This window comes from Pseudochaenichthys georgianus, chromosome 15 (genome assembly GCF_902827115.2).
Source record: "Pseudochaenichthys georgianus chromosome 15, fPseGeo1.2, whole genome shotgun sequence".
NCBI classification, from domain to species: domain Eukaryota; kingdom Metazoa; phylum Chordata; class Actinopteri; order Perciformes; family Channichthyidae; genus Pseudochaenichthys; species Pseudochaenichthys georgianus.
Window position 1 is genome coordinate 18581396 of NC_047517.1, and position 27588 is coordinate 18608983.

The window sequence follows — 27588 nt, forward strand, 5'->3', positions numbered from 1 at the left end:
AAGACTCTCCTAATACCACCTCTGTTTTCCCAAACACACTATATTTCACCATTCGGTCTATAGAGCTGGGGAAGCAGGTCACCTATTTGCTATAGTGAATATGTGGAGCACTTTTTAGAATAAATTACGCTGCAGCACAGCCGGGTGGAGTGTGTGTCAATATGCCTCATCCATCTCACTCCGCGGGGGATTCACTCTCCCCAGTCCATGGGTCAGACATGAGGGGGTTTTAGCCACAGTACTGATGGAGAGAAAGCATTAAGGCTTTCTCCAACGCTGTCCCATGATAAATACACTGGTTGTTGGACTGCAGGTCATTATAGGGTTGCTTTGTCCAACAACTGCTACTGCTGCAACTTTGCAACAGCTAAATGCTTCTTCAGCCTCAGTGGACTGAAGGAATACAAACGGTAAAAAGCCTACAATTAACACAAACAGTCAACTGTGACACAAACAAAGTCTCATATCATATTTAATGTGACGGTTTTAGATGTATTTTTATCTTATCCTATAAGTGTTGATTTGCTATGTATTGCTTTTATCATAGCTATTTAAAGTGCTATATAAATTCAAATAAAAAATCCTCTATTTGTTACAACAGCAAAAGGGCAGTACAGATGAAAGACATACACAACATGAAGAGTAACATATTTGATAAAAGATGCAAACACACAGTTAAATCAAATAAGTAAACAACCATGGTAAATAATAAGAAGCCAGTATATTACAAAAGTAATTAAACTAGCATTTTAATTATATTTACTTTTAGACCAACCCAACAGGGGAGTTATTCCAATATGAGAAACAGTAGTTCATCTCTTATTCAAGAGAGACCTTGTCAACTACAAATAACCCCCTGAAGTGTAAAGGAGCGTCACAGATTAACTCTGTGTGTGTGTGTGTGTGTGTGTGTGTGTGTGTGTGTGTGTGTGTGTGTGTGTGTGTGTGTGTGTGTGTGTGTGTGTGTGTGTGTGTGTGTGTGTGTGTGTGTGTGTGTGTGTGTGTGTGTGTGTGTGGTGTGTGTGTGTGTGTGTGTGTGTGTGTGTGTGTGTGTGTGTGTGTGTGTGTGTGTGTGTGTGTGTGTGTGTGTGTGTGTGTGTGTGTGTGTGTGTGTGTGTGTGTGTGTGTTGTGATGTGATGTAATCCACATGAAACACAGGCACAGCATGCAGATGCTGCGAGCTATAGGAGGGAAAAAAAGGCGGAGAGGGTGGGTGAGCCGCAGAGGCGGGGGCTGGCACAGAAGTCAAGGGCGGAGGGTATCCTCTTCAGAGCACACCTGAGTTGGCAAGCAGCCCCCACGGTGTCTATTATTTGATATCAGATTGGTATTAGTGAGATTAGTGGATGTCACAGGGCACGGTAAAATGTGAACACTGAGCCAGGAATCAATGGCTGGCTGGGTCTGTTTGCCTTGCATGCTGGAGCTTTCTGGAAGAGACCCAAAGAAGAGAGGGGGAGACGGTGAGAGATGGCACGGAGCGTGGATGGACATGCAGATTAATAACGGCTCGTGTGGACAGACAGTGAGCCTCTCCATGGGACGCCATCTTTTACACCCCATCGAGCAGCGCTCACAGGCACACTTGCACACACACTTTTCACGTGCAAGAGGTCTTTGAAGGATAGCTGTTAACCAACAGCTATCCTTCAAAGACCTCTTGCACGTGAAAAGTGTCTCAGAGCCATTTTTCTCCTTTACACATGTCTCATGAATCTTTCAAGGCCCCCTTTTTTTTCTTCTTTTTTGTCCTTTGCTCCAGTTCACATTTCTCAATATGAGATGCTTTCATCAGAACATATCTTCTGTAGTCGATGTTTACTCTACGGTCATGCAAGTAGGACACACTGGGAAGGTTGCATATCAGCATCTAAATAGTTTATGTACTTGTGATACTTCACTCCTGAATGTGATATTGACATGAATAAATCATTTAAGTGTGTGTGAGACTAACATTGTATTCAAGAAAACACTACAGCGCTGTTGACTCAAGACTCCCGCTCAACACGAGTGCAAGCGACTGCCTTTTATTTACTATATTTCTCAAAGTTGAATTCAGGGGAGCATTGAGGTGTGGACTTGAACTGGAGCCTTTCTATGTGGAGTATGTTAGACCCTCACAGTGAAGACCCTTATACATTGAGGATGGGGAAGGAAAGCTGGGACAATGCTGCCACCTGCTGTTTGGAGAACATGAGTGGGCCGCCTGCTGGAGCTGCTGCTTTGGATTTTACTCTGAGAGGAACCGTTCTAATTGAATCTTAACTTGAAGATATTATAAATCACTTTTGCCCTAGACAGAATCCATTGTTGTCTTGTTTGTGTGTGTATCCACAATCTGTCCCTTAGCATCCTTTATCACAAATTGAATGATGTTGCATTCAATAAGTCAAATACGAATGATCAAATAACAGGGAGGAAATTACATTCAGCCTTTTGTCGTTTCTGATATACAGTTGTTTGGGATCACTTTGGACAGATACAACAGCCATGCATAATTTAAAAATACGCAGAAGTAAGGGTGACCTCGTGGCCAGCGAGGCATTCATCTTAACCTGCTTTTCCCAACGGAGTATTCTTCCCAGCCCTCTGTCTGTGGCTCCATCTCAAAATGCCTGTCATGATTAATAGAAAGGATTGCCATCTACTGTGTGTCACCGGCTTCTGTGTGATGGACAGAGGCACTTGACTAAAACATGCAGCACTGGTAGAACTGGCCTTTTCCCCGTTTAATAGAAGCTGGCATTTTTATTGTTCTGAGTGCATGGCAAAATTGCATAATATGAAAAAATGGTTTCTCTCTACAGCTTGTTAAAAAAGCAATTATAGAAGCTGCACAATTGTAGAGCATGTTCCCTTATTGGTGTCATGGCTTTCATTTACTCAATTTGTCCCAAATGTCGTGTGTGTGTGTGTGTGTGTGTGTGTGTGTGTGTGTGTGTGTGTGTGTGTGTGTGTGTGTGTGTGTGTGTGTGTGTGTGTGTGTGTGTGTGTGTGTGTGTGTGTGTGTGTGTGTGTGTGTGTGTGTGTGTGTGTGTGTGTGTGTGTGTGTGTGTGTGTGTGTGTGTGTGTGTGTGTGTGTGTGTGTGTGTGTGTGTGTGTGTGTGTGTGTGTGTGTGTGTGTGTGTGTGTGTGTGTGTGTGTGTGTGTGTGACTGCAGTTTCATGCGTTACTGCTATAACAGTCACCTAAGATGCGATCTAATATCGGAAGTGAAACATTATTTAAAGAACAATTGGTACCAAAAGTAAGGTGCAAGCCTGTGGAATAGTTGGCTTGAATTAGTACCAACTGAACCCATCTGATCATTCCACAATTGAAGTTAAAAGCTGGTTATAACAAAGTCTAGATCAGCTAAAAAAAAGTGTCAGGAGTTGTTATTCGCAAGTGCAGTATTAGATTTCCTTACAGATAGACCATGCTAAGTAAATCCGTTCCTAACCCAGTATGTAAAACACATTGTGAAAGTGAAGCTGGTGAACAAGGATGTTTTAAATGTCTCACAAGATGAATACTCTGTCTGGAGACGAACAGTTTATGATCATTAGTGTGTCTGGTAGCTTTGTTTTTCAAACTTGAACGACCGGCATCATTCCTGTTCAGGCTGATTATTCCTTTCCCTCCATTTTCAGGTAAAGAAGAAATAGATGATGAAGAAGAGGGTGACAATGGTATGTAGCTCCACAGACCATTAACACATGTTCGCAGCGCCTTCGGCTCTCCATTGCTTCTTGATGTCATTTGTCATAAAAAATGAATGTTATATTTGCTCCAATTCAGTCTTTCCATTCTCTGTGCCTCCACTCTAACAAAAAAAAGTTCTCTTATCATTGAAGCTTGGAACAAAGAAATCCCTCAATTATGTATGGATTTAGAAGTGACATTTTTCTCACTTAATTTATGCATGTCTTTGTGGTTCCATTGCTCTCATATGCAGTACAAAGACAAAGCTACACAAAGACAGGGAATGAAAAGGCTGTTTTGAGGTGATATTAAGAGCTGAGTCAATTCGACTCCAGGCACAAGCACTGAACTCAAATGTTTCCCACCATTTCTAGATGCTGCGGGAAATGAAGACGTGGAAATGGAGAGTCAAAACCCAGGTATGGTACAGTGACAAGCCGAGGCTGCAGCACGGGCGGGGGGGGGGGGGGGTGATTACCAGTTATTTTAATACCCTACACATCCCTCACTGAGAGGGAAGGCGCACACATTGATCTGACTAGACTCTAGAGGAGATGGGAATTGTACGAGCTGACCAATGGTTTTCACTTCAGCTCCGAGTTTGATTAAATATCCAACCTGATCAGTCTTGTTAGCAGCAGAGGATTAACTACTATACAAAAGTCTCAAATGCATCTGTGCAACCTGGACAACCAGACCTTGAGACCCTGATTTGTTTTGTTTAGCTGACAGCGAAAAGCCTTAAGTGAGTGTGTGTGTGTGTGTGTGTGTGTGTGTGTGTGTGTGTGTGTGTGTGTGTGTGTGTGTGTGTGTGTGTGTGTGTGTGTGTGTGTGTGTGTGTGTGTGTGTGTGTGTGTGTGTGTGTGTGTGTGTGTGTGTGTGTGTGTGTGTGTGTGTGTGTGTGTGTGTGTGTGTGTGTGTGTGTGTGTGTGTGTGTGTGTGTGTGTGTGTGTGTGTGTGTGTGTGTGTGTGTGTGTGTGTGTGTGTGTGTGTGGCAAGCATTAACTTTGAGCCAGAACCATTCCTCTTTCTCCGAATATCCTCTGCGCTGCTGGTATATAATTAAAATTCTGCATTTGCATACTGGCAGTAAGCAGTGCCTCGCCTCTCTCTCCTGTTTTTGTTTTATTCAAATCCCATTCCATTGACGAAGATTTGACAGATAGAGCCTCTCTGAACATGCATTTTGTAGATATTCTATGAGAGAGCTATAGCGAATGCAGCACCGGGATGCTATTGAAAACCTGAGCTATGTAATTACTTTCTCGTGAGACACAAACAGAGAGGGAGGAGGAGCAGAGATATAGAGCTTTGGGCGACACCTGCAGTCTAACTTAGCCAAACATACAGCAGAGGTATCCTTCACGCCTATGTGTGTGTTTATTGCAGGTGGAAACCAGAGACCACAGATCAATATCTTATTTAATAATGTGGTCTTGGTTACTTTGTAAAATATAAACTTTGCTCACAGACCTTTATTAGCACATTTATACCGCAAGTACGCTGTTCCTTCACATTTAGTTCTGTATTATTCCCTTTTAACGCAGATGATGTTCTTTATTTACTAGCACTTATTGTTTTGTTTGAGATGTTAGAAACCGCACCCTGGCAAACACCAGTGATGCAATTATAACACAAACCATTACATGCTTTATTTCCAGCAGTATTGTAAATCAGCTCTTTTAGAAATCTCCATTTAAAGGAGCTTTCACAGCATACATCAAGCACTTTCTCTTCAGAACATGTTTTCACTTCTTTTGTTGCCTTTCAAACTGAAAAAGAGCAATCTGTTGGTGTGAAAATGTTTTTTTTTAGTGATCAGCAATCATGTTTTATGGTCTTATTTTCTGCTGTTGCAGGATTTAATGTGAACACTTTGATTCCCTATGTCTGAATTCACCTTTGCAAAATGTACTTATTTATTTATTAAATGTCTGTGTGCCTCCAGATGAAAATGCAGGAAACCAGGAGCCAAATCAAGAAAAGGAAAAGGATGAAAAGGAAACCCAGGAGAAAGATGAAGACGTAGGAATAGATAACGAAGAAGAGAAAGATGAAGACAAAGGCATTGAAAACAATAAAGAGGAAGATAAAGGCACAGGTATGTACCTAAGGGAGCAATTGTTTGTTTTTTATCATTTTAAATGTAAAAATGGTCAATCACAAATATTTACTCCAAATTGAAACAGTTTCAGGTGATGATGTGATTTCCTAAATGTGTTTTATCACTGCACTGTATGCAGCAACATATCCACAGGGCAGTGAGGCAGACAGATATGAATCAGTCAGTTCAAAGCATGAAACCCTGATGGCTGACATAATGACAGCATGGAAACATAGATGTTTACATTTGTTGGTTTACCAGCAGTCTGAAATTACAGGGCTGGGAGATGGAACACTACAGATAAACAATATGTTTTATGTAGCCGTCAGTGTTTAAATCAATGCAGATTGAGCTCTCAGCACAGAATGAGGAGGATTTGACTGCAGCATTAGCGATTGGACATACAATATTCTATTACTGAAATGGAACATCATAATACTAGTACACATAACCAAAGCTGATAACTTTGAAGACATTGCATCATGTTTGCGGACACTTGTGTGTGATCACCTGTCTGCAACAACACTGACGTGGTGTGAAAGCGTAACAAACATCAGAGCTGTGCCTCCTTTTTCCAGCAGAGGAAGAGCAGCCTGCTGCAAAGGCAGAAGATGACGACACAGCAAAGCCCACTGTGGAGATGGAAGGTAAGGGATTTGCTATGATTTGATCTGATTGACAGTCTGACTTTCTACCAATGTCGATATCTTGTCCACTCTGGCATATTTGTATTCTTATGTATTGAATTATTAGGGCCAGTGTTGTTTTTGCTGTCTGCTGTTTGTCAGAAAAAGTTTTCTGTAAGAATCAATGTCAGCCTGTCTAAGATCTACTTCACCCATGTCAAATGACTTTGTATGGAAAGTACTAGGCATTGCAGGGGGCCTCAGGTGGTGTACCACATCTCTGGAAGCCATGATGGAGCTGCTGGGAACAATCAATCACCACAGATGAACAAATTCAATAATCGCTAGACGGAAAAGACAAGAGCTCTTATTATGGATATGTATATGCTCTAGCAAAATCCACAAGTGTGGTGCCTTCAGGAAACCTTTACCTGTTACAAGTAGCGTGCGGCTCAGAAAATGTGCTGAGGATAGCAACTAACTTTAGATGCAACAAAACAATTGGAGAAGTCATAGACACAGCATACATTGCAAATAACTGAGGTGCAACTCATTGAAACAAACTTTAAAGCTTATTGTGGCTTGTTGCCTTTTGGGAAGTGTTCAGTGTTCGTAGAGTGAAATATTTTTGTACTGTTTTTTATTTCTGTAATGCAAATAGTTCAAGTAAGTTGCAAAATGTTATTCAGGCTCCAGCAGGAGGATTGTCAAGGGCCCCAATTTGGCCAGGGGCAGCACTGCTTCTCATGGATAAATGGGTGCCTTTGAGAGGGATACAATGCGTGGAATACCCTTTACCTTTTTCACCCCTGATGGGTCTGACCGATGACCCGGTGACCTGTTCCTTCATGAACATGAGCACTGCCATTCCACATTCACCAACCTGCTGTTGGTATACTCATTACATCTGTGCTAATCCCTGTTTGTTTGTGTAAGACTAAGATGCCCAGCTGTTCAATATATTAAGTTGCCTTTTTATTATAAAAAATACCCTATATATTTATCACCTGTTTTTAAATATTTCCATTTTCAGTAAGAACATGGTTCGAGGCTCAGTGGCACAGACAAGTAGTCAGAACGTTTTGAGAGACTTACTTGCACATTGTTGGTTTTGGTTTTGTTGACAATGAGTAATATATCAGATAGTATGATTAGAGATATATATAGCTTTTATTTTCATTCAGAAACTCCAATTGAGTCCCATGATAGGGAGGCCATTTAGTTTGGATCAAACTTCTCTATGTGTAGCCCGCCCGTTTTGGTCTCTTGCCAAAGGGGATAATCTGTCTTTATTTATCCACATCTTTTCTCCAGCCCACATCGTCACTGATTAATGCTATTCTCTGGAGAGTTTAAGGGGTTAGATTTGGGAGAACTACCCGCCCCTCTCCCACCACTTCACTCACACAAAGGGGTTGAGTCACTCCCCCACCTTCATTTCACTTTCTCTTTGACTGACATCCAATTAATTTGGGTGAGAGCGAACATCACGGATAAATCTATCTGAGATGGCCTTCTCCATGCTCTCTGAAAAGCCATCGCAGTTTGTCCCACAAACACTGCAGGCTCTCCATCACTGGAAGACTTCACCCCGCCTGTCGATTGTGTCTGCCCGGCCCACCAGTGCCTGTCACTGTCCGAGGTTACCTGGGGTTGGGTACTGTGTGGTGGCACTGTCGAGCAGTAAACAGTGGTGTCATTCATGATTGCAGGCAGATTGCATTTTGTATAGAGGGCCTTGGACACTGTGCAGACTCAAACTGTCTCGGATATTGAATCTAATGCGGGCCAGCCCGGCTTAGCCACGCGTAACCTGCTATTCACAGGCCAGGACCAACGATTCCCAGGCCAATACCCTTTATTAAAATTAATAACTGTAATCAGGCTGCCTGCTCGTGGCCATGGAGTTTAAATCTGCTTCATTGAAAGGAATAATACATGATACAAGGAGGAGTATTGAATTGAACAATTTTAAGGAAGATTACCACACACACACAGGCACCCACAGGCACACCTGTAATTATGTGTGTGCGTGTGAGTGGTCTTTTTCACCAAGTCTCACCCTTTTATCTTATTTTTGACATTGTCTTAAAATGACAATCAATTAGTTATTTGCAAGCACAAATAACATGTTATGTTAGCTGTTATGTTTCTCGTCTCCAAATGCAATCAGTGGCTCAAAGAAAAATAAATCTAATGCTCTTAAAGGACAAGCAATTATCTGCCTCTAAAGAGATGCTTTCTCATTTGTTTTTAGATTATTTGAACATTGATTCATCACAACAATAATGTATCTAAATCAAATCAGCTGTACTAAACATTTGGCTTTGTATGCATTTAATATCACATTTACCAGCTAGTCCTTTGTTGGGCTCATTCTAGTGTTCGTCATTCAGCCTCCAAAGCAAATGTTCACATATATAACTGATTTGAGAACATCTACAAGGCAGACATATATATACAGCATTCTCAAATACCTTTCTTTGCCTCTGTACATTTATTTCCAGGTGCTCACAGTTATCGGAAATGTCTGCTGACAGCCTGCTGTTGGCACAAAGCTCTATATTGCACATAGGGAAGTGTTTATCACAGCTCGGTGTCTCAGTCCCAGCTCAGCCGCACTAAATATTACAAAGCTTTGTGTTTTATCCATTCTCACTCTCGTCCTCATTATGACTCGGTAAAAACCAGTCAGTCTACCCCATTTTTCTTTCACTGGGTAAAGATGTAGGATATGGCACAGGTTATTTACTGATGTCTTAACAGTTCATATTACCAAACTGTAGCATCTGTTGTTTACGTTGCAGGTCTATTCGTGAAGTTATGTTTGAGCACTTAGTCTTGTTTTTTCTAAGCTCTAACAATGACTTTAATGTAATGGCGTTTTCTAAGCCACCAAGAGCCACACAGTACATAACAAATATTATATTGTGAGGATTTCAGCTCCCTGTGTGTGCAGTAGAGATATGTAAGGGGTAGGCTGAGGAGAGATTCTGTATCTCCACAATATGGCTCATATGTATTAGATTTCTCCCTGCACAGGCAATACGATTCTCAGTCTGATATCTCCCAAATTGAATCAGAAGCCAAGCAGCCTTTATTTATGAATATTCATAACACGCTTTTAAATGGAAACTGAGGCTATATTGTTATTGTGTTTGAAATATCTATCCAGCGAGCCTTAGTGACTTGTGAGAGTGGGCACCCGCTTCAGTAAGCCCATGGAGCATACATCAATTAAAATGAGACTTTGCCTAAAGCTAGGTAATAATAAATCTGAGGTGTGAACAGAAATTGTTTTTCTTTCATGCATGTTTGATTCTCCTACTGGAGTCGATAGCTATCATCTTAGCTTCCAAAGGTAAGATGTAATGGCTGCGCAGATTCAAAGACACCGAGCAAACAGAAGCTCATCCTATTTTTACAATCAAACTTTGAGCAAGTTCCCCCTGTAAAGCATTTGCATGCAATGCGCCAACACAAACCTGAATAAGGTGTGCAGCGCTGTTCTGTGATAGTATCTCCTATTACACTGCCAGTCGCGTTAGTATGTGCCTATTATCGGCACGGTCTGAATATAAAGCACAGACAGCCTTGCAATCGTGGGAGCCTGAATGTATTTTTCATTCTTTGATAAAGGTGGCTTCTGCTAGAGGCTTGACTTTGGGAGGACACTACAGAGAATACTTTAAGGATGAGGTCCCTTCCAAAGAAAAGCTGGGTTCAGACTAGTGGTAGAGCAGGGCACAGACTCTAATGGCACACTAAGGCCAGCTGGCAGGGGGGATCCTGCAGGGGAGACAGAGACAGACAGACCCAGCAGGCCATCACAACAATCTAAGTCTGAACACAGCAGAGACAAGGCACCATTACACGAGCCCAGAGGCACCGGAGCTCACATTCCCTCCGCTCATCCCTCCCTCGATATTTCTTTTTCTCTCCTTAGACCTGTTGTGTTGTTAAAAAACATCACAGCAATTCCAGTTCACACTCATTATCAAAGTTTTCACTTGTTGTTTGTTACTTTAGTGTCATGACTTTCTTTCTCCTAACGCTTGCCAGGAGGTTTTAAGTATAGATGGGTGAGTTTTGTTTTTTTTACCGCTGGGACTCTGCCACAACCGCTCGCAGCTCACTATATGTGTGGCTCTGTGCAGAAAGCCCAGCTGTATCCACAAGTGCCATATGGTGCCCAAAAAACCCTGCTGCACATCATGTACCCTCGACAGAACCCCATGAAAAATGAGACTGCAACAAATCCCCTTCTAATAACTGTTATGAGAATTGGTTTTATTCTCTTTTTTGAGGATGTTATTGATTTCTTTGTATTTTACTCCCTCAGTGGTAGGGCTTGTGTAACAGAACAACAAGCAGACACAAATGTCTCTCCTGTAATCCAGCAGACTTGCCATCGGCAATATCAAGGTGCAACACAACCATCGCAGCACGGCGACCCTTTGTGCTCTCTTTTATGTTAGAGCATACAAAAATACAAAAGCTTACAAAAAGTGGATTTTCTTAATAATCCTCTGCAAGTAAAAATATATTTTCCTGCTTTTTAGCAGCGTGAATAATTTATCCCAGGACTCATTGGTTTATTCCTCTCTGTGTTGCTGAAATGTACTTTGCATTTACGTCCCTTCGTCTCAGCAAAAAGGATTTCAAGCTTTGCCTAATTGGTTGTTTTGTGCCCTTTTGTCATTGCCTTTTGTGAACAATGGGATACTAGTGATGTAAATCTAATTCTGGAGAGCAATGCAGCCTTTCCTGTGACAAAGAGTTGTCGGAACATAATTAACTTTTGGCATTACACTGTATACTGTAAAAGTGAGTGGCTCCTCGGGGAGCAAGCTGCCACTGGCTGAAGACTTTAGGCTATGCTTGTGTTTTAAAGCATTTTGCACCGACAAGGGACACAGCTACACCAATGGAAGCCCTGCAGAGGCATTGTGTGTGATGAAATTATTTATTTTATCCGTATTAATGCAGCCTTGAATTCCATTTGACTTTGGTTCTCTTGTTATAACTACATTCGACTTTTAGTTTTGACCGTTTCCTGGAGATTTCAATATGAAGAAGTTTCATTTAAATTGCTTGGAGTTTTTTTCACCATTCTACAGCATGACAGTACCCTCCATCACATTGCTTATTGATGAGAACTGGACTCTGGTCATTTAGCTGGCGATAGCGCATAGACAAACAACGTGCACTATGTTCATTATGTTGCTCACCTCTGGCCCACAAGCCTACCTCAAAGAGAGAGGGGCCTCATCTAACAAGCTACAAGGGACACCGTTTTTCTGTCCTCCTTTGAAGCTCCTCTTTTGATCAGCTCTCCTGTCCCCTAACCTCTGTTGGGTTCACAAAGATGGCAAATGAATCAACTCGGAGCAGAGTGAGAATTTGTCAGCCAGCACAGATTGAAAAGTCTGGAACACATTTTAGTCTCCATCACATACACATCCTTTAAAAACACACACATAAAGGCACGGAGTGATCAGTGATCTCTGAAACTGTTTCCTGTCTCCTGCAGGCAGCCGGGAGATTTTATGGTAGAGCTACTTCAGTTAGACCCAAAGTAAACCCAAAGGAGATACCGACAATCGTCTGTGAAACTCAAACATAACAGCAGGGATTTGAAGTCTTTAACCCACTGAAATGCAAATATCACTAGTATTTTATTCACTAGTATTTTCAGACATTGACACCTTTCTCTAATTTCTCTTCACCGAAGAGAGATGAAGATACGATACGATAAGATACTATACTACATGACATTATAGACATCTCTAGACTGAGGTATATTTGTTATTTATACAGTATTTTTGTGAATGTATTTTCTTTAAAAAATATATGATATTATTCCAACAGGATTTTTCAAAGATGTTTTGCCTTGCATGGCCTCAGATCTACTTCATATAGTAAACAAATCTCTTCACTCAGGTATTTTTCCACAGGCCCTGAAAACTGCAGTCATTAAACCGCTCTTAAAAAAGAATCATCTAGATGCTTCAGTAATGAACAATTACAGGCCCATATCAAACCTCCCATTTCTAGGTAAAATCATTGAAAAAGTTGTTTTTCAACAGTTGAGTAATTTCTTGCATTTAAATAACTGTTTCGATGTGTTCCAGTCAGGCTTTCGTCCAAACCACAGCACTGAGACTGCTCTTGTAAAGGTCTTTAATGACATCCACTTAAACACAGACAGTGGCAGAACTTCAGTGTTAGTATTATTAGATCTCAGTGCTGCGTTTGACACTGTTGGCCACAGCATATTACTAGACCGACTGGAAAACTGGGTGGGACTTTCGGAAACAGTTCTAAATTTATTTGAATCCTACCTAAAGGACAGAAACAACTTTGTTTCTATAGGTAAATACACATCTGAGTTGACAAATATGACATGTGGGGTTCCTCAAGGCTCCATCTTGGGGCCTCTTCTCTTTAACATCTACATGCTACCACTGGCTCAGATAATGAAAAACAACAAAATAAGTTACCATAGCTATGCAGATGACACACAAATTTACGTAACAATTTCACCAGGAGACTATGCTCCAATTCAAACACTGAGTAAGTGCATTGAACAAATCAATGACTGGATGTGTCAGAACTTTCTAAAATTAAACAAAGATAAAACTGAGGTAATGGTTTTTGGAGCCAAGTCAGAACGTATAAAAGTGAGCGCTGAGCTTCAGCCTGCAATGTTCAAAACAACAGATAAAGCCAGAAATCTAGGTGTAGTCATGGACTCTGACCTGAGTTTCAACAGTCACATTAGAACAGTTACTAAATCAGCCTACTATCACCTAAAGAATATATCTAGGATTAAAAGACTAATGTCACAGCAGGATTTGGAAAAACTTGTCCATGCTTTTATCTTTAGTAGACTCGACTACTGCAATGGTGTCTTCACAGGTCTCACAAAAAAATCTATTAGGAAGCTGCAGCTGATTCAGAACGCCGCTGCTCGAGTCCTCACTAACACTAAGAAAGTGGATCACATCACTCCTGTTCTGAAGTCTTTACACTGGCTTCCTGTGTGTCAAAGAATAGATTTCAAAATACTGCTGCTGGTTTATAAAGCACTGAATGGTTTAGGCCCAAAATACATTACTGACCTCCTGCTAAACTATGAACCATCCAGATCTCTCAGGTCTTCAGGGACTGGTCAGCTTTCTGTCCCCAGAGTCAGAACTAAACATGGAAACGCAGCGTTCAGTTATTATGCTCCAAATATCTGGAACAAACTCCCAGAAACCTGCAGGTCCGCTGCAACTCTGACTACTTTTAAATCCAGGCTGAAGACTTTTCTTTTTGTCGCTGCTTTTAATTGAACTATTCATATCTTAGACTGCACTGTAACTTTTATCCATGTATTTTTTCTTTTAATGTTTATTTTATTAGCTTTTCTTTTTAATGACTGATTTTAAATGCCATTTTCTTAATGTCTTTCATTTTTTGTAAAGCACTTTGAATTTCCTTGTGTTGAAAAGTGCTATATAAATAAACTTGCCTTGCCTTAAAAAACCTTTACTGAACCACAATAACACCTTTTTAAGAAAAATTAATTAATTACAAATATAGCTGTTAGTTGAAGCCTTAATGATGTTATACAGTTCAGTATGTTATGTCATATGGCTTTTGTTAAGCTTTGATAAGGAGGAAATTCATTAAAATAACTCATCATAGAAACTACTTAAATCATTTAAAATGAATTATTTAGTAGTACCTTGGTGCTGTGGTATATTCAGTTCATTAAGTTAGTATTTCAGTATTTATTATATACCTCTCTGTCAGTCCCTCACTTTGTGCTGACTCTTGGTTCCCCTGCTGAGGTTTAGCTATAAAGCTGCTCTCTTGCTGACCTTTCAGTGACAGACAGCTGCTCTGCCAGGTCTTCCTGGTTCTCGCTGCAGTCTAGACTCACGCTTTGATTATATTGACCAGACAGATCCATGATCTCCGGCAGAAAACCTTGAGCTGCCCAGAAGAGGCATCACTTCATAACTGCAGATCAGTCAGCTGGCCCGATCTGTTTCCTCAGCGGCACAAACGTCACGGCGCCTGATGCTGCTCTGCCCGCAGTGTCACTTTTCATTGTGTCGCGGGGGTTAGCCAGATCACCTTTGTGTCAGGTTCGCACGTCCCCTGAAAACGATCTGTCTGCGCCTTGATATCGTAAACCACAATAAGAACTGAAGACAGAGGTGGGCAGCTTCCTGCAGGAGAGTCTAAAGATTATGTAAAGTAATTCAGCGAGTGATGAGAGAGGAGCAGGCCACCACTGACAGCAGGTTTAGCAGGTATGTAGGTCACACAGGGGGAGGCCTCTTTTGCATTATTTTTTTCCCTGCCATGTCTATTTTTGTTTTGTCTCCCTCTCACTTCTTCTCTTAATCAGTTATTCACTTACTCCTTTCATCTCAGGGTGTCTCGGTGCTCTCGCTCTTACTTATCTCGTGACTATTTTTCCCTAACTTGGACAGAGTGGGGAATAGAACAAATAAAAAGAGAGATCAAGAGTGAGAGACATTGCCAGTGGAGACATTCTTTACTGGCTTTCGTGGTTTTTTCAACGTGTCGCTTCAATGAGTGGCCGGGGGTCCTTTTCCAATCGCTTTTTTTGGCAACACATATTGTGAACCGTGCCCCCCCCTCTTATTCTTGCCATCTCTCCTGCCCTCTAATCATCTTCTCTTTCTCTGAGCTGTAGCTTAACCTTGGAGCAGATGGTGTCCTGTTCTCTTTTCACTCATTCGGAGTACTCTGTTTTCTCATCTTGTCAAGCATGGCCCAGGCCTGTGTAATGAGCTTGGGCCCTTTCAGCCTGTTAAGGGGACCCTGACCCAAGTTGGTGCCGCCCCTCAACAGCCACCACTGCAAGGTTACCTAAACCCGCAGGGGAGCACAATGCTACTTATAGTGTCCACAACCCCTTGGCCTTTTCTTAGCGAGAAGAAAGGCGGAATATTAATAAGGACTCTTGGCTTTTCAGGAGAAAAACAGCGGAGAGGGGCGGTCAGAGTGTTTATTGAGCAGACTTGTTTTCGTCTCCTTAGCCTGCAGGTCACAGCCCGGTGCACTTTAATTGGCTCGGATTGTCAGACAGTGTTCCATCTCATAGCAAAGAAAATCAAACGCTGACCCCCGCCTCCTTACAATATCCTCTTTTTTCCTGTTGTGAGAACGGCAACTCATAGCTAAGCTTTCTCTACAAACTTAACATTAACATATGAAAATGGGCTGCTTTCCACATTTACCAGCTCCTTAGTTCTTTTGGTTGGGCACTTGTTGAGTTCCACCCGCTCTTGTTTTGCTCGAGCGGGGAGATGTCTTTAATTATCTTTGCAGTAGACATATTAGCCTCAAAGCTATTAGTCCATGCAAAGTTCAACGAGGGGCTCTTTGATACTTGTTTAATATACATGGCTCAATGCAGACAAGGCACAGGTCCCTCAAAAACCACCCGGTCGACATGCTGAAATGAATTCTGCTCAATAGATACTGAAATTGACCTTGACATTTTGCTGTGTTATTCTCTCAAGATAAAATTCTATTGAGCGAGCAGCAGCCCTCCGCCTGTTCCATAAAAGCCACAGAAACAAAAAGACCTTTACTAGAAATTTGATTCACTCAAGCAAAATAGAAATACTTGCTATCAGTTAAAGACATTTTGTCAGAAGTGTTTTTTCAATTTTATTTGTGCATACTCGAGAGGCCACTTAGAACAAAGAAACGGAGAGAGAGGCTGGGAAATGAAATACGGTTTGAATGGGTTTCAGAAGCTCCCACGCTGAGATAGCGACGGGTCGTGTCCGTTGTTCTGTGGCAGCAGCTGGACACCTGTGGGAGGGGATCAAAGCTGCAGGACCTATTCAGAAACAGCAGACCGGCCAACCGCGCCATGCTCCGGGGATCAAATGCACGGAAGAAATTCTCCTGGGGAACTGACTCTGTAGGGCACGGACACTTGTACACCTCCATCGATTTCTATTCTTCTCCCGCTCAAGAAGAGAGGATTTGAATTAAAAGACAGTGAGATGTCCTGTGGCTGACGGACAAAAGGATCCTCCTGTTCCGCCCCAGGCTCCTGTCTGCAACATTAAGCAGAGACGGCTTCCCATGATGCCATGTGGGTGACCCACAGGGACAGCTTCCCTGTCGGCTGACTGAGCCACAATGACAAGAACATTAAAAGTAGTGTGAAAGCAGAACTGCTGCTTAGGGGGACAAAGGCTCTTCGAGGATGATGCAAAACACTGAAAAAGGTGTATCATATTAAAGCTACATCAAATAAAAAGTCCATTTCATTTAATAATGTCATGCTTTAATATCTTAACTTGCCACTGCTGTCCAGTTCACACTCATTTTCCATCATGGTGGAATGCTGTGGGGCAGTTTACTAATGCTGACCAACAAAACGACAACCACCTCTTGTCTAATAAATGAATGGAAGGTGGGGGGGGGGATGTAATTTTCTGCTTGTCTGCATACGAGGCTGGCTTATGCCTAACTCTCTTCCTTCCTCTCATCTGTGCAGATGTGAGCACACACACACAGATCCTCCCTCTTGAGCTACTGAGCGTTTTTCTCTGCGGGATATTTTCACTGAACCTCTGAAAGGCTGAAGTGACAAGAAAATAAATGAAGTTGAAGAATTTTTTTAAAGTTAAGGAGTGTAAAAGTTTGGCAGATGTTTTCAATATATTTGATCTCCTGAGGGGTCACTTTTCACTAATATGTCATGGAAACTTCACGTCACGATGTTTCAGAGAGGAAAAATAAACAGGTTATAATGTGTGTGAAATGCAGATCAGATACCCTTTTGAGGTTGATCTTCATGGAGCAATGGCATGCATGTTTCAGTGTTATCCTGGAGAAACAATAGAGTTTGATTATTGTATGCCCTCTTTCTCTAGACATCCACATCACCCCACCCATGCAGTATACAAATACAGTTTGCATGCAAACTGGTAATTTACATACCAAAATGGAGGGTGGGAGGCACCCTCAGGGTCCCGGCTTTAAGGACCACTGGTGTAAGCTGTCTAGTTTCCTGCTGAGGGAGTCAATTCAGTCGACTGTTTTTCTGTTTTCCTTATCAGCCCTCTGTGGACCGACCCTCTCCTTCACCAGAAACCTTGACAGAGGCCCGTTTTTCTCTCTCCCCCATCTTGTTTATGTGTTTACCATAGCACACTCACATCCTCCCTAAATGATAGCCCCTGCACTGACAGCACACAGGAGTGAAATTAGAGAGCAGACATCCCCGCTCTGCTGTTCCTTCAAGCCTCAGGCAGCCAGGGGAGGCTGGGGCAGCAATCAATTGAAATTCTGAGCTTTTTGGCTTCGTCTTGATCAGTGCTGGATATTAGAGGAAGAGGATGTTACCGTAGCACCCAGACTTTGTTGTTATATCACCTGAGAGACGGGAAGAAAGCAGCATCTGGAATGAGGCCAGTGCTTCAGTGAGCTGCGGCATATACATGCTAAAGGCAGACTTGATGGAGGGTCTGTTCCTGTCACAACATCAGGCACATCCCTATCAGCTTTAATATCCACAACATGTGGAAAAGTGATAATTCATGGCATATCATTTTATGTCTATGCATATTTTAGCACATCCCTCTTGATGCCATACGCCTGGATCACGAGCACATGTGCTACATCGTATGTGTACATGTTTCCTGTAAATGTATTCCATTACCGTGATGATCTGAATCTAGTGGTAAATCTGCTTTGTTCATTAATGTATAATGAAGCAGGAAAAGATTAAAGGATATCTCAGGGTTGGGACAACATGCTTCCTGTTCTCCTGAGCTTGGCCATGTCTGTCACCTGTGATAACATTGTACTCAAAGTAATTGCTGACACCTGGGAACACAATGACATGACTTCAAAAGCAGGGGGTGATACAGAAAGTTGTCATAAAAAGTACGGTACACAAGTTTCAAGATAAAAAAAGACATAGTATACATGTCATAACAAAATGTCATCCTATATAGTAAAAAATAAATGAAAACAGAAAAACAGGCTAGCTCAGCTGGTAGAGCGGCCATCACATGTACATCTTACATGTCAACCCCTCTAGTTTAATAAAAGATCTAAATGTCATACAAAGTGCTATAAAACCGTTTTTTAAAAAGATAAAACATAAAACCTTTTTCTATGTAGTAGGGCATAAAAATATCCTTACTATAGTATTTTCTAGTATTTCATAAGAAACTAAAAAGAAAAAAAGTAGTTTAATAAGTCATAACAAGTCATAAAGAATGTCCTGGTATAAATTTAAAAAACAATATAGTCATTAAAATAAATGATATAGCACACTATACCAGTAGTTCCTTAACTCTTTGGGCCAGGAACCCTCAGCCCTAAACAGTAGGGCTGGAGCTGTAGACATGCAATTGTTAATGATGGAGCACAGTTTACTGAATAATGGAAGATTATTTCACTGACCTACAGTATGGACCCCACTTTCAGGTCCCCTTCTTTGTTAATTAAGATGTTAATTCCTGTGTGAACAGTTCTGCCTCAGATCAAACGTTTAAAAAATAAATGAATACAGAGTGACATTTGTGTAGCTAGATCCTTCATGCTTTTTAGCAGTCCCTAAATCCCAGTCGGTCTCAGAGAGGAGACATTTCCTGCCAAAGTGTTGCAACAGATGAAATCACTTCTCTGTTGAAGGAGCAGTGTACGTTACCCGTGGCTGGCAGCACATTTCCAGCAAGGCAAAGGTGGTATGCCCAAGCTGTCTACAACTCAACACAATGTAAATGCACCCTGTTAGCCAATACTCTTTAGAGTGGAAGCAAATGTTGCATAGTGCCACATAAAATATTACAATCACCTATGACCATTTATTTTTGGTCCTTACTATTGTTGTCTTGGTCTTCAAATCATATCTTTCTGACAACCATAATAAACTACTGTGTTACTTCACATATAAATATTATGCAAAATTAATGAATTATCTCTTCTACATTAAACCCATATAACACTGTTATTAGAAACCCATATTACACATGAATACACCCCTATTAAAGCCTGATTACATTGTTATTACACCATTATTACACCTGTATTGCACCCATAATATACCGATGTTAGACTCATGTTGCCCTGTTAATACATCCATATTACACCCATGTTACACCATTATTACACCTATATTGCACCGTATTACACCTATACCCATGTTAGAACCATGTTACACTGTTACATCCATATTACACGCATGTAACAGCATTATTACACCCATGTTACACTGTTGTTACACCTCTATTACACATGGACACAGCCTGTAAATGACTATCTCCAACAATACAGACATCATTTAAAAGTCAAATGTCCTCTTTCATCTGTTATATCTGTGTGCTATTGTCATGTGTGTGTAGGGGGTTAATTGAGTGTATCTAATATTTTATGTCTTCTTATGGCTGACTGAGAGCCTTCTGTTTGAAAATAAAATACAATATATGTTGAAAAACAAACAAACAATAACCTCTTCCATGGTACACGTGAACCCAAACCGGCAATGACAATCAGGAAACCAGCGTTTCTCCAAGGAATTGACCGCAGAGTGGTTAGTAAACATACAGAACATTGATACAACTTTGGATTCTCCACGTTCCTCTATCACGCTTAAGCAGTTGTATTTGTTTACATCATCTCCGGTCCGCCTGGGGAGAGCAGTTCTTTTTATGGCCTGCTTTGTTTGGATGATTGTTGTTGCAAAGAGGGGAAGCGGCACGGTTTGCCCAGGGAGTGACGAGGAAGAAGGAGTCGTGCGACTTGAGATGTAACGGGGAGGATGTGTGTGAGGGGGAGTCTCAGGCTGCCTTACGGGGATGGCAGTCTGTAATTAATTTTGCATGCGTCTTTCTCCCTCCTCGCATTTGTTTTCTTCTTTTGTGAAGAATAACTCTTTAGGAAGGAGCTACATTTCCAGGGACGAGAGACTGTTAAACATCACGACACATTTCAATGCAAGGCCATGAGGATGAAGTTGCTCATAAAATAGAAATTCTCAATGTTTTTGGGATTATCTACTTTTTCTCAAGCAGAAAGTAATTTGATTAAAATATATAAATATATATATGAAGCAGATTAATCTTGCACAGGTGATTACTTTGACTAATACCTAAGATTTGTATCAACAACATCTGCATGCATGAGTGGACATTGGAGATGAGTTACATGTCTGTATCTGTGTGCTCCACATTGCAGATGAATCTGAGACCAACAGCACTGAAACCAGCAATGGAGGTGAGTACAGGTTACGTTTCTCCTCATGAACCCTCCAGTCTGTGTGCTGTGACGAATCGCTGAAATCCTGCCACTGAACAGAAACCTCCCTGCCGTCTGCTCACACATCCCTTCCTCCATTTCTTGCTTTCTTGCCTCTGCTACACTCGGCTGGATATTTCTGTCAACATAGCTGCCTGCATTCATAAATATATCACAGTGCTTGTTAGCGTTCTGATTATATGTCAGTGGCGAACCGTGTCTATCACAACTGGACCTTCTGTAGACACACACACACCCCCCGCTGCCGCCCCCCCCTCATTATAATGTCCGTCTTAACACTGAATTGTCGTCTTGAAAAGGGTACTCACAACAATTCCGCAACAACTTCATCTTCACCTGTGGCACTTGTCATTTCAACGTTAAAAACAATAAAACGGCATGAATTGCTTCGTCGCATTCAACTAGATCCTCTGTCTCGAGCCAGTTAACTAGCGGGCCTTCTAGAATACCCTGGAACCGAGGGGAACTCTGAAAGAACACGCCCACTGACTACAAATTAATATATGATTGGTTGATCAAACTGTCAGTCCAAACGTACGCTCTCATTCAGTGCAACGGCCAGGGCATTCTATCAAGGATGAAGAATACCTTGGTTGAAGGATATTCTACCCAGAGACCCAGAACAAGATCTGATTGGTTGCTTTCTTTTCTAACACAAAACCACTGAAATGCGTAGAGCATGGTCCGAGAAGGACAAACAAATCAACGTAACACTGTAATATTACAGACCAACAACACAGATACAATTCTCATTTATTCATTTTATATACATTTTATTACATTTTATTTATATAATTAAATCGATTTTTTGTTTGTTTTTTCTGGGTGTTCCAGGGTATTCTCTGAATACCTTGAAGGCCCTGACGGTTCGCCACTGTTATATGTATAGATGCTCCAAAAAAGCCTGTCTGAAAAAGTTGTTGCTAGTTACATTATAACTATAAACCCGCTCGCCTTGATGGGCAGAGAGTTTGTTGATTGGTCAATTGAGGCTTTCTGCACAAGAAGAGGCCAGCAGCTTGATTATCAAAGCCTCTCCTCACATTTCCCCCCTCTCTCTTTCTGTTCTCTACTCTTCCCTAGAAGAGATGAAAGATCCTGTGGAGAGCTCAGAACAACCTGATTCCATTCTTACTGACAGCATTCAGTCCAAAGGTAATGGCGCTCTTATCTCGCACACAATCTATTGAGGAACGACTTGTTGTGAGCGGCCACAGCTGCTGAATTAGAAATCCCTTTATCCAGAGGGCCCTAAGCGCTGAGCAGCTGAGTGCTACCCAGTTCCACCCTCCTCGTCTCCTCTCCCTCTGTAGGGGCCATATTGTAGGATATTTTGGTATAAACGTGTCAGCACGTCTTTGGAGATTGAGTGTGATAAATGGCCTGCAAACTATACTATCAGACATTTAATAAATCAAGTGTGCAATGCATATTATTTTAACATGCAGCCTACACAGGCTGCAGGGGCAATAATCATGCCAATAAATCATATTTGATAAGGATACCACACTGTTGTTATTCTCAGGGCTCCGCTGAGATATAAGACAATAAGACAGCGTGTCATTTGTATTTGTTCCGTGTGTGGCTCTATGGAGTTGTTCAGCCAAAGAATGGGATTTAGACTTTGGCGCTGTAGTTCCCAGGTAGAAAAAAAAGATCATTAAGCAACTGTTGTGAACAGATTGTCAGGGTTGAATAAATAGGACGGGCAAGCAGCATATGAAATAACTTGGCAGAGCGGGTGGGGTGGTGGGGAAAGGAGAGAGCTTAAACAATGCCAGACAGAGCGCCAGATAAAAAAAAAGCTTGTTGTCGAACAAGCTTGTGGATCAGGGTGTTCTGCCATATAGAGAGCTGGGTGGCCCATAGTGTGCAGTTAAAATTAGCGGTGGTGTAGCATCCAAACACTACAGACGTCCTGTTTTCTGAACAGAGATGCAGGGTTGTTTTATCTTAAAAAGACTCAAATTAGAACAGGATTAGCCTCGGTGACCAAAAGTCTGTTTATCCATCCGTCTGTCACACACGGCATCAAGATCATCACAGATACAATTTTGACAAAACGTTGCCCTTTATTGCCTTTTATAGATACATGCTACAACATTCTGTGTACTGTTATTTTCTAACTGGTAGTTTGGTACCCATTTTGGGGTCGATGAAAGTGTCCTATAACCAATCACTGTAGTTAAGGGACATTTGCTGGAGATAATTATTGCTTCAAAAAGTGAAGAAAAGCAGGATGCTTTCGGCAATCCCCCTTAACTTTCCGAAATAAACATTTTCTTTCCACTAACTTAGGCAAAAAAGGACACAATTGCATCTCTCCCATAGACAGATCATCACTATGAAATATCCTTTTTGATTGAAAGGATACCATGGGCTATAAAGCCAACGTATACATCTTGACATTTTACCATTGTTTCTAGTAAGGCTTTGAGAAGCAAAGTCATTCATTGCCATTTCTTCTTAGCCAAACTGATAAATCTATAAAATCTCACAACTAAGAAACTCGAAACATGGAATATTTTGCCAGTTTTGCTTGAAAAAGTACTTCAAATTTATTTCCATATTTGCATGATTGTTGATTTTGGGTTATTTTGGGTAATTCCAGTTCATTCTGTGGTGTGCAATCATCACTTCTAGCAGAGATTGTTCATTAAAGTCCCCAATCACTTCCCAAGTAAGAAATGGTAATACGGTAATATTGCAAAGAGTAATATTAAAGAAAAAGTATTGTGTATTTCATGTAAGAACCAGAAATCCAGCCGTGCAAAATCTAAATTCAGACTTGTTCTCCTTCCAGACACCGTTGAGAAGAAAGAATAAGCAGCCGAAGGAAGGACAATCGACCTCATCTGACAGCCAGCAAAACTGTGCGAAGGCCGCCCCCCCCGGCGTCAGGAGGCTCATGTCAGCATGGCCCCGGACAACCAGTCACTCACAAGATGCTCACATCCCCAACTTTATTTAGCTTCTTCCCTCCCTCTTAAGAAACTACTCATCCCTGAAGTATGTGTGTACTATTTGTATGTATGTACAAAAACCTTACCATAGGACTTGAACATATCAACCCGATAAGATGAGCCATATCTCACTGTGTGTCAGAGTCATGTATCATTTAGAGATAAAGCAGGTTCAAGTCTCTTTCTGTGATCCCCCCCCCCCCCTCTGTGGGAGCATGGTGAGTCTGTCAGAGGACCCCCCCACCACACAGCTCCTTATATCCAGGCTGGGTGATGCTTAACATCTACCGTCCTTTTGTTCTCACAATGCCAAACAGTCATGATGACATTCAGCAGTGGAATACCTGCCAACACCTGCCATGTCTCCTCACACACTTCTGCAGCCCCATTGTTTAGTCAAATCAGACCCTTGATTCTGACCACAGTCTGAAAGGCGGCAGTCATTCCCCGGCCGTTATCTGTAAACATCACTGATCGATCTGATCTGCGCCGCCGCTGTTACTGCAGCTTGACTCGTATAACCAAGAAACTTCATCAAGGCCAACGTACACTAACCAGGAAATGAGTGTCTGTTAACAAATCAATTGGTTCTTTTCCCTCTTTTTCTTTGCAGTTTCCAGTGCATGCCAGAAAAAATTGCTTTGAACTTCATCCCACATTAACAGGAATTACAGTCCTCTTCGCTTTTGCTTGTCTACTTATCAGATTGTCTATAATTGTATTGAAGGAATCTGCCTTATTTCATATCAAACTATTGAAATCACAATCACAGACCTAAGGAGGTGATCAGAGTATGGATTCTTGGTTGTGTATTGCTTGCAGATGATTTGTAATTTTAAGTACGTCATGCGATGGCTAATGCCTGTTAAAGGTCTCTTGTGTTTCCCTCAGTTGATTTTAAAACATGCTTTTGGTTTCTTTTTAATGTTGGTATGATTCATGAATATTTTTTCAGTGGAGCCATACTAAAGATCCGATTCATTGAAGTTCTACGAAATGATGCCTTCATACTTTCGATGTTTGCTTTGCTAAACTATAACCGAAACAACTAATAAAATGTAAAGGTGGAAGCCATGTCTCAGCTTTTAATGTGCCTTGTCATGTGTCTTGTTTCATATAAGATTTTATTTATTTTGTACTCATAGCGGGTAGAATTAATGTTCCCTTTGTTCTTACATGTTACATGGAACCACTGTGTGTGAAGGAGTGATCACTCGTGTGTCTCTGGGCAGACAAACAATTAGTCTGTCCTGTGATCTGAAGCCTGCTGCCTCTCTGGCCCTCAGGCTCTCTTCTGTAACAAATGAGAAGAGATGTCTCTCACCCCAGAGCACCCGCCCCCTCCCTCTGGGATGCTCACTAATGGCCAGAGACCTCACAAGGAGTTTATCAAAGACTCTCCAGAGCAGAACAATTTATCAATCACCTCTCTAATCTTGAAAATAATGTTAGCTTAGCGCCTTTTCAAATATTAGGTAAATGTTTATTTATCCTCTGAATCTCTAAACTCACATGTCATTGGCTGGACGGTCTTAGGTTGCATCACTATTGTATATGTTTTAATAATTAGACATATTATCAATATATACTTTAAAAAGTGTGAATATTGGCACCACTTGTTGCAGTGTAAAAAGCAACAGGGCACTAGTTTGGATACTCTCATTATCCAACAAGCAAAATCATATCAATCAGAAGCTGGAAACAAACCTGAGCAAAAGCCTCAGGTTTGTAAAAGCTGGAAAACCACCAAATACCTTTTTACACCAACATAGAAATGTTTGTGTTTTCATGGGATGCAAATATTCATGCTACACACACTGGGCTTACAGCCTGGTATCCTGGCAACCACTGACCTCCAGCACGGACACAGGTACTTGCGTGTTCCTTTAGCAAACATATGTGGACAGTCATCAAAAAGAGTTTGCCCTTCTTATTTAGACACATTGCCCGAAAAGAGAAGCGAAGAAAATAAAGTTTGATGGGATGAAGGAAGCATAGCTAACTCTACTCTATCAGAGTGATGTGAACTTCAGGTGAACTGCAGCCTAGCAAAACTACTGAGTCTAAAATAATAACTACCCTTTCACTCACAGGCCATCACATTATATTGCTGCATGATTAATGTTGAAATATAAATATTCTCCCATTTGAACATGTGACTTTGGCAATTCTAAATCCCAGTTATATCATAAAACGTGTTTAAAAGAATTGTGCTACTACGGTGACGAACAGCCACTGGTTAATGATAAGAAACACTCATTGCATGCTCTCATCTTGAGACTGTAAACAGCATATTATCCAGATGGGACAGACTTGCTCCAATTTGGTCAGATCAGAATTCACTTTCAAACCTCCTTATTATGGGGTGAAAAATTGCTAAGTATGTCCCTGTATATATTTCAGAGCCTTCCATGTGGCAAATGAATGAGAAAAGTTTTCACAGTACAGTTTTCACAGTACAGTTTTCACAATACATTTACGATAACAATTGAAGCAGCAGAACCAGAGGAATGTTCTCTATTATTCCATGCATTTTCCTTCTTCTCCTCCTTTGTCATAGCCTAGCGACTACATTACACTTCATGAGGCTCTGCACTTTCAGGTTTGTTAAGCTGAACGTTTCGAATGAAGCGTCGAGCAGACAAGAGGAGTGGGTCACAAGCTGTACAATTAGAAGCTGTATAAGAGTGATTATTTAAAGGGGACATATCATGCTATATTTGAACAATATATTGTAGGGCCATACCTATATAAAGTATATAAATATAGGGTTTTTTTCAAAATACCAAACAGATCCTGCATTTTAGCCATGCCTCATTTCATTCTATTTGCTCTTTCCAGTGCTGTTTTTGCAGGGGGCTGATTCTGTGAGCTGCAGCTGACCACGCCCCCCTGCAGGAGAGGGGAGCGTGCTTTGAGATCAGCTGCTGGGCTCTCAGAAGAGGGGGAGAAAAAGAGATCTCCGTGTTTTATTCTTATAGAAGTAAGAAGAGAAGTGATGGGGCAGAAACCCTCCTTTTTACGCAGCGGTCCAGACATAGACATCAAACGGCGACACATATTCAGTTGCCAGGTACTTTGGCATTAGGGCAGGGATATCTAGATACTTTCCAAGGTTTGACATCATGAATTGTGCTACTTTTAAAGCAAGCAACGATGTTTTCAAATCTGTAATCAAAAAGCTCCTCAAAAACACTATAGAAGCAGTTCCTGCCGTTGCTACGTTAGTTCAAACGGTAACAACGGACTATTTTTCTTAGCGGATGCATGTCAATTTAAATCAATACATACAACTATTTTTTAAATCAATAAAATCATTTTCTAAATCCATAAAAGCATTTCAATTAATATTGGGAGTCATAACGTTACTTTGTTGAGAATGTGGCCATGTAATAAGCGGGATAATGTGCTGTCATTATGTGGAAAAGAACACCGACAGGCTGATCTAGATCGGCATGGCCCAACCTCTCATAGAGTGGCGAAGTCCCTCCCCTTCCGGTGGACCTCCATGGGACCTTATTTCGAAAAAATTATGTATTGAAGTCAATGGAGAGAGAACAATTATCTTTCGATCCCGTTTGAATTGTGCCACGAATTACACATATGATGTTTGTCAATTTAAAAAATAATTTTGCAAGTCAAAAATAAATAAATGTGTCGTAAAACTGTGAAGTAACACATTTGTTTGTGTGAAATGCTTAATGAACTACATCTCTGGTCTCGCAGAACAACACACGTCACCAAGATGGCCTTCACTACTGTCTTGTCAACAAAACGATTGACTACCCTCACTATCACCACAATGAAACACGTCCAGAAGAATGTCATGCAAAGCTGCCTGCCTGCCTGCCTTTGATTCTCTCTGAACTGCCTGGTATTTTTAATGTTTAA

General features: G+C 41.3%; 1 protein-coding gene across 3 annotated transcripts in view; it reads left to right on the forward strand.

The window, feature by feature from the left end:
• The window catches only part of macrod2 (mono-ADP ribosylhydrolase 2), a 453977-nt gene extending 429191 nt beyond the window's left edge, over positions 1–24786 (forward strand). Inside the window, exons 11-17 of one of the 3 annotated variants that reach the window (XM_034101062.1) lie at positions 3634–3672; positions 4060–4104; positions 5634–5786; positions 6371–6436; positions 20654–20692; positions 21818–21889; positions 23538–24786. In XM_034101062.1, coding sequence (XP_033956953.1) covers positions 3634–3672; positions 4060–4104; positions 5634–5786; positions 6371–6436; positions 20654–20692; positions 21818–21889; positions 23538–23560 — 437 coding nt within the window. In that variant the 3' untranslated portion in view covers positions 23561–24786. Of the gene's footprint in view, positions 1–3633; positions 3673–4059; positions 4105–5633; positions 5787–6367; positions 6437–20653; positions 20693–21817; positions 21890–23537 lie in introns of all 3 variants that reach the window. The other 2 variants (XM_034101061.1, XM_034101060.1) reach the window with 2 other exon arrangements.
• Positions 24787–27588: the final 2802 nt, after the last annotated feature.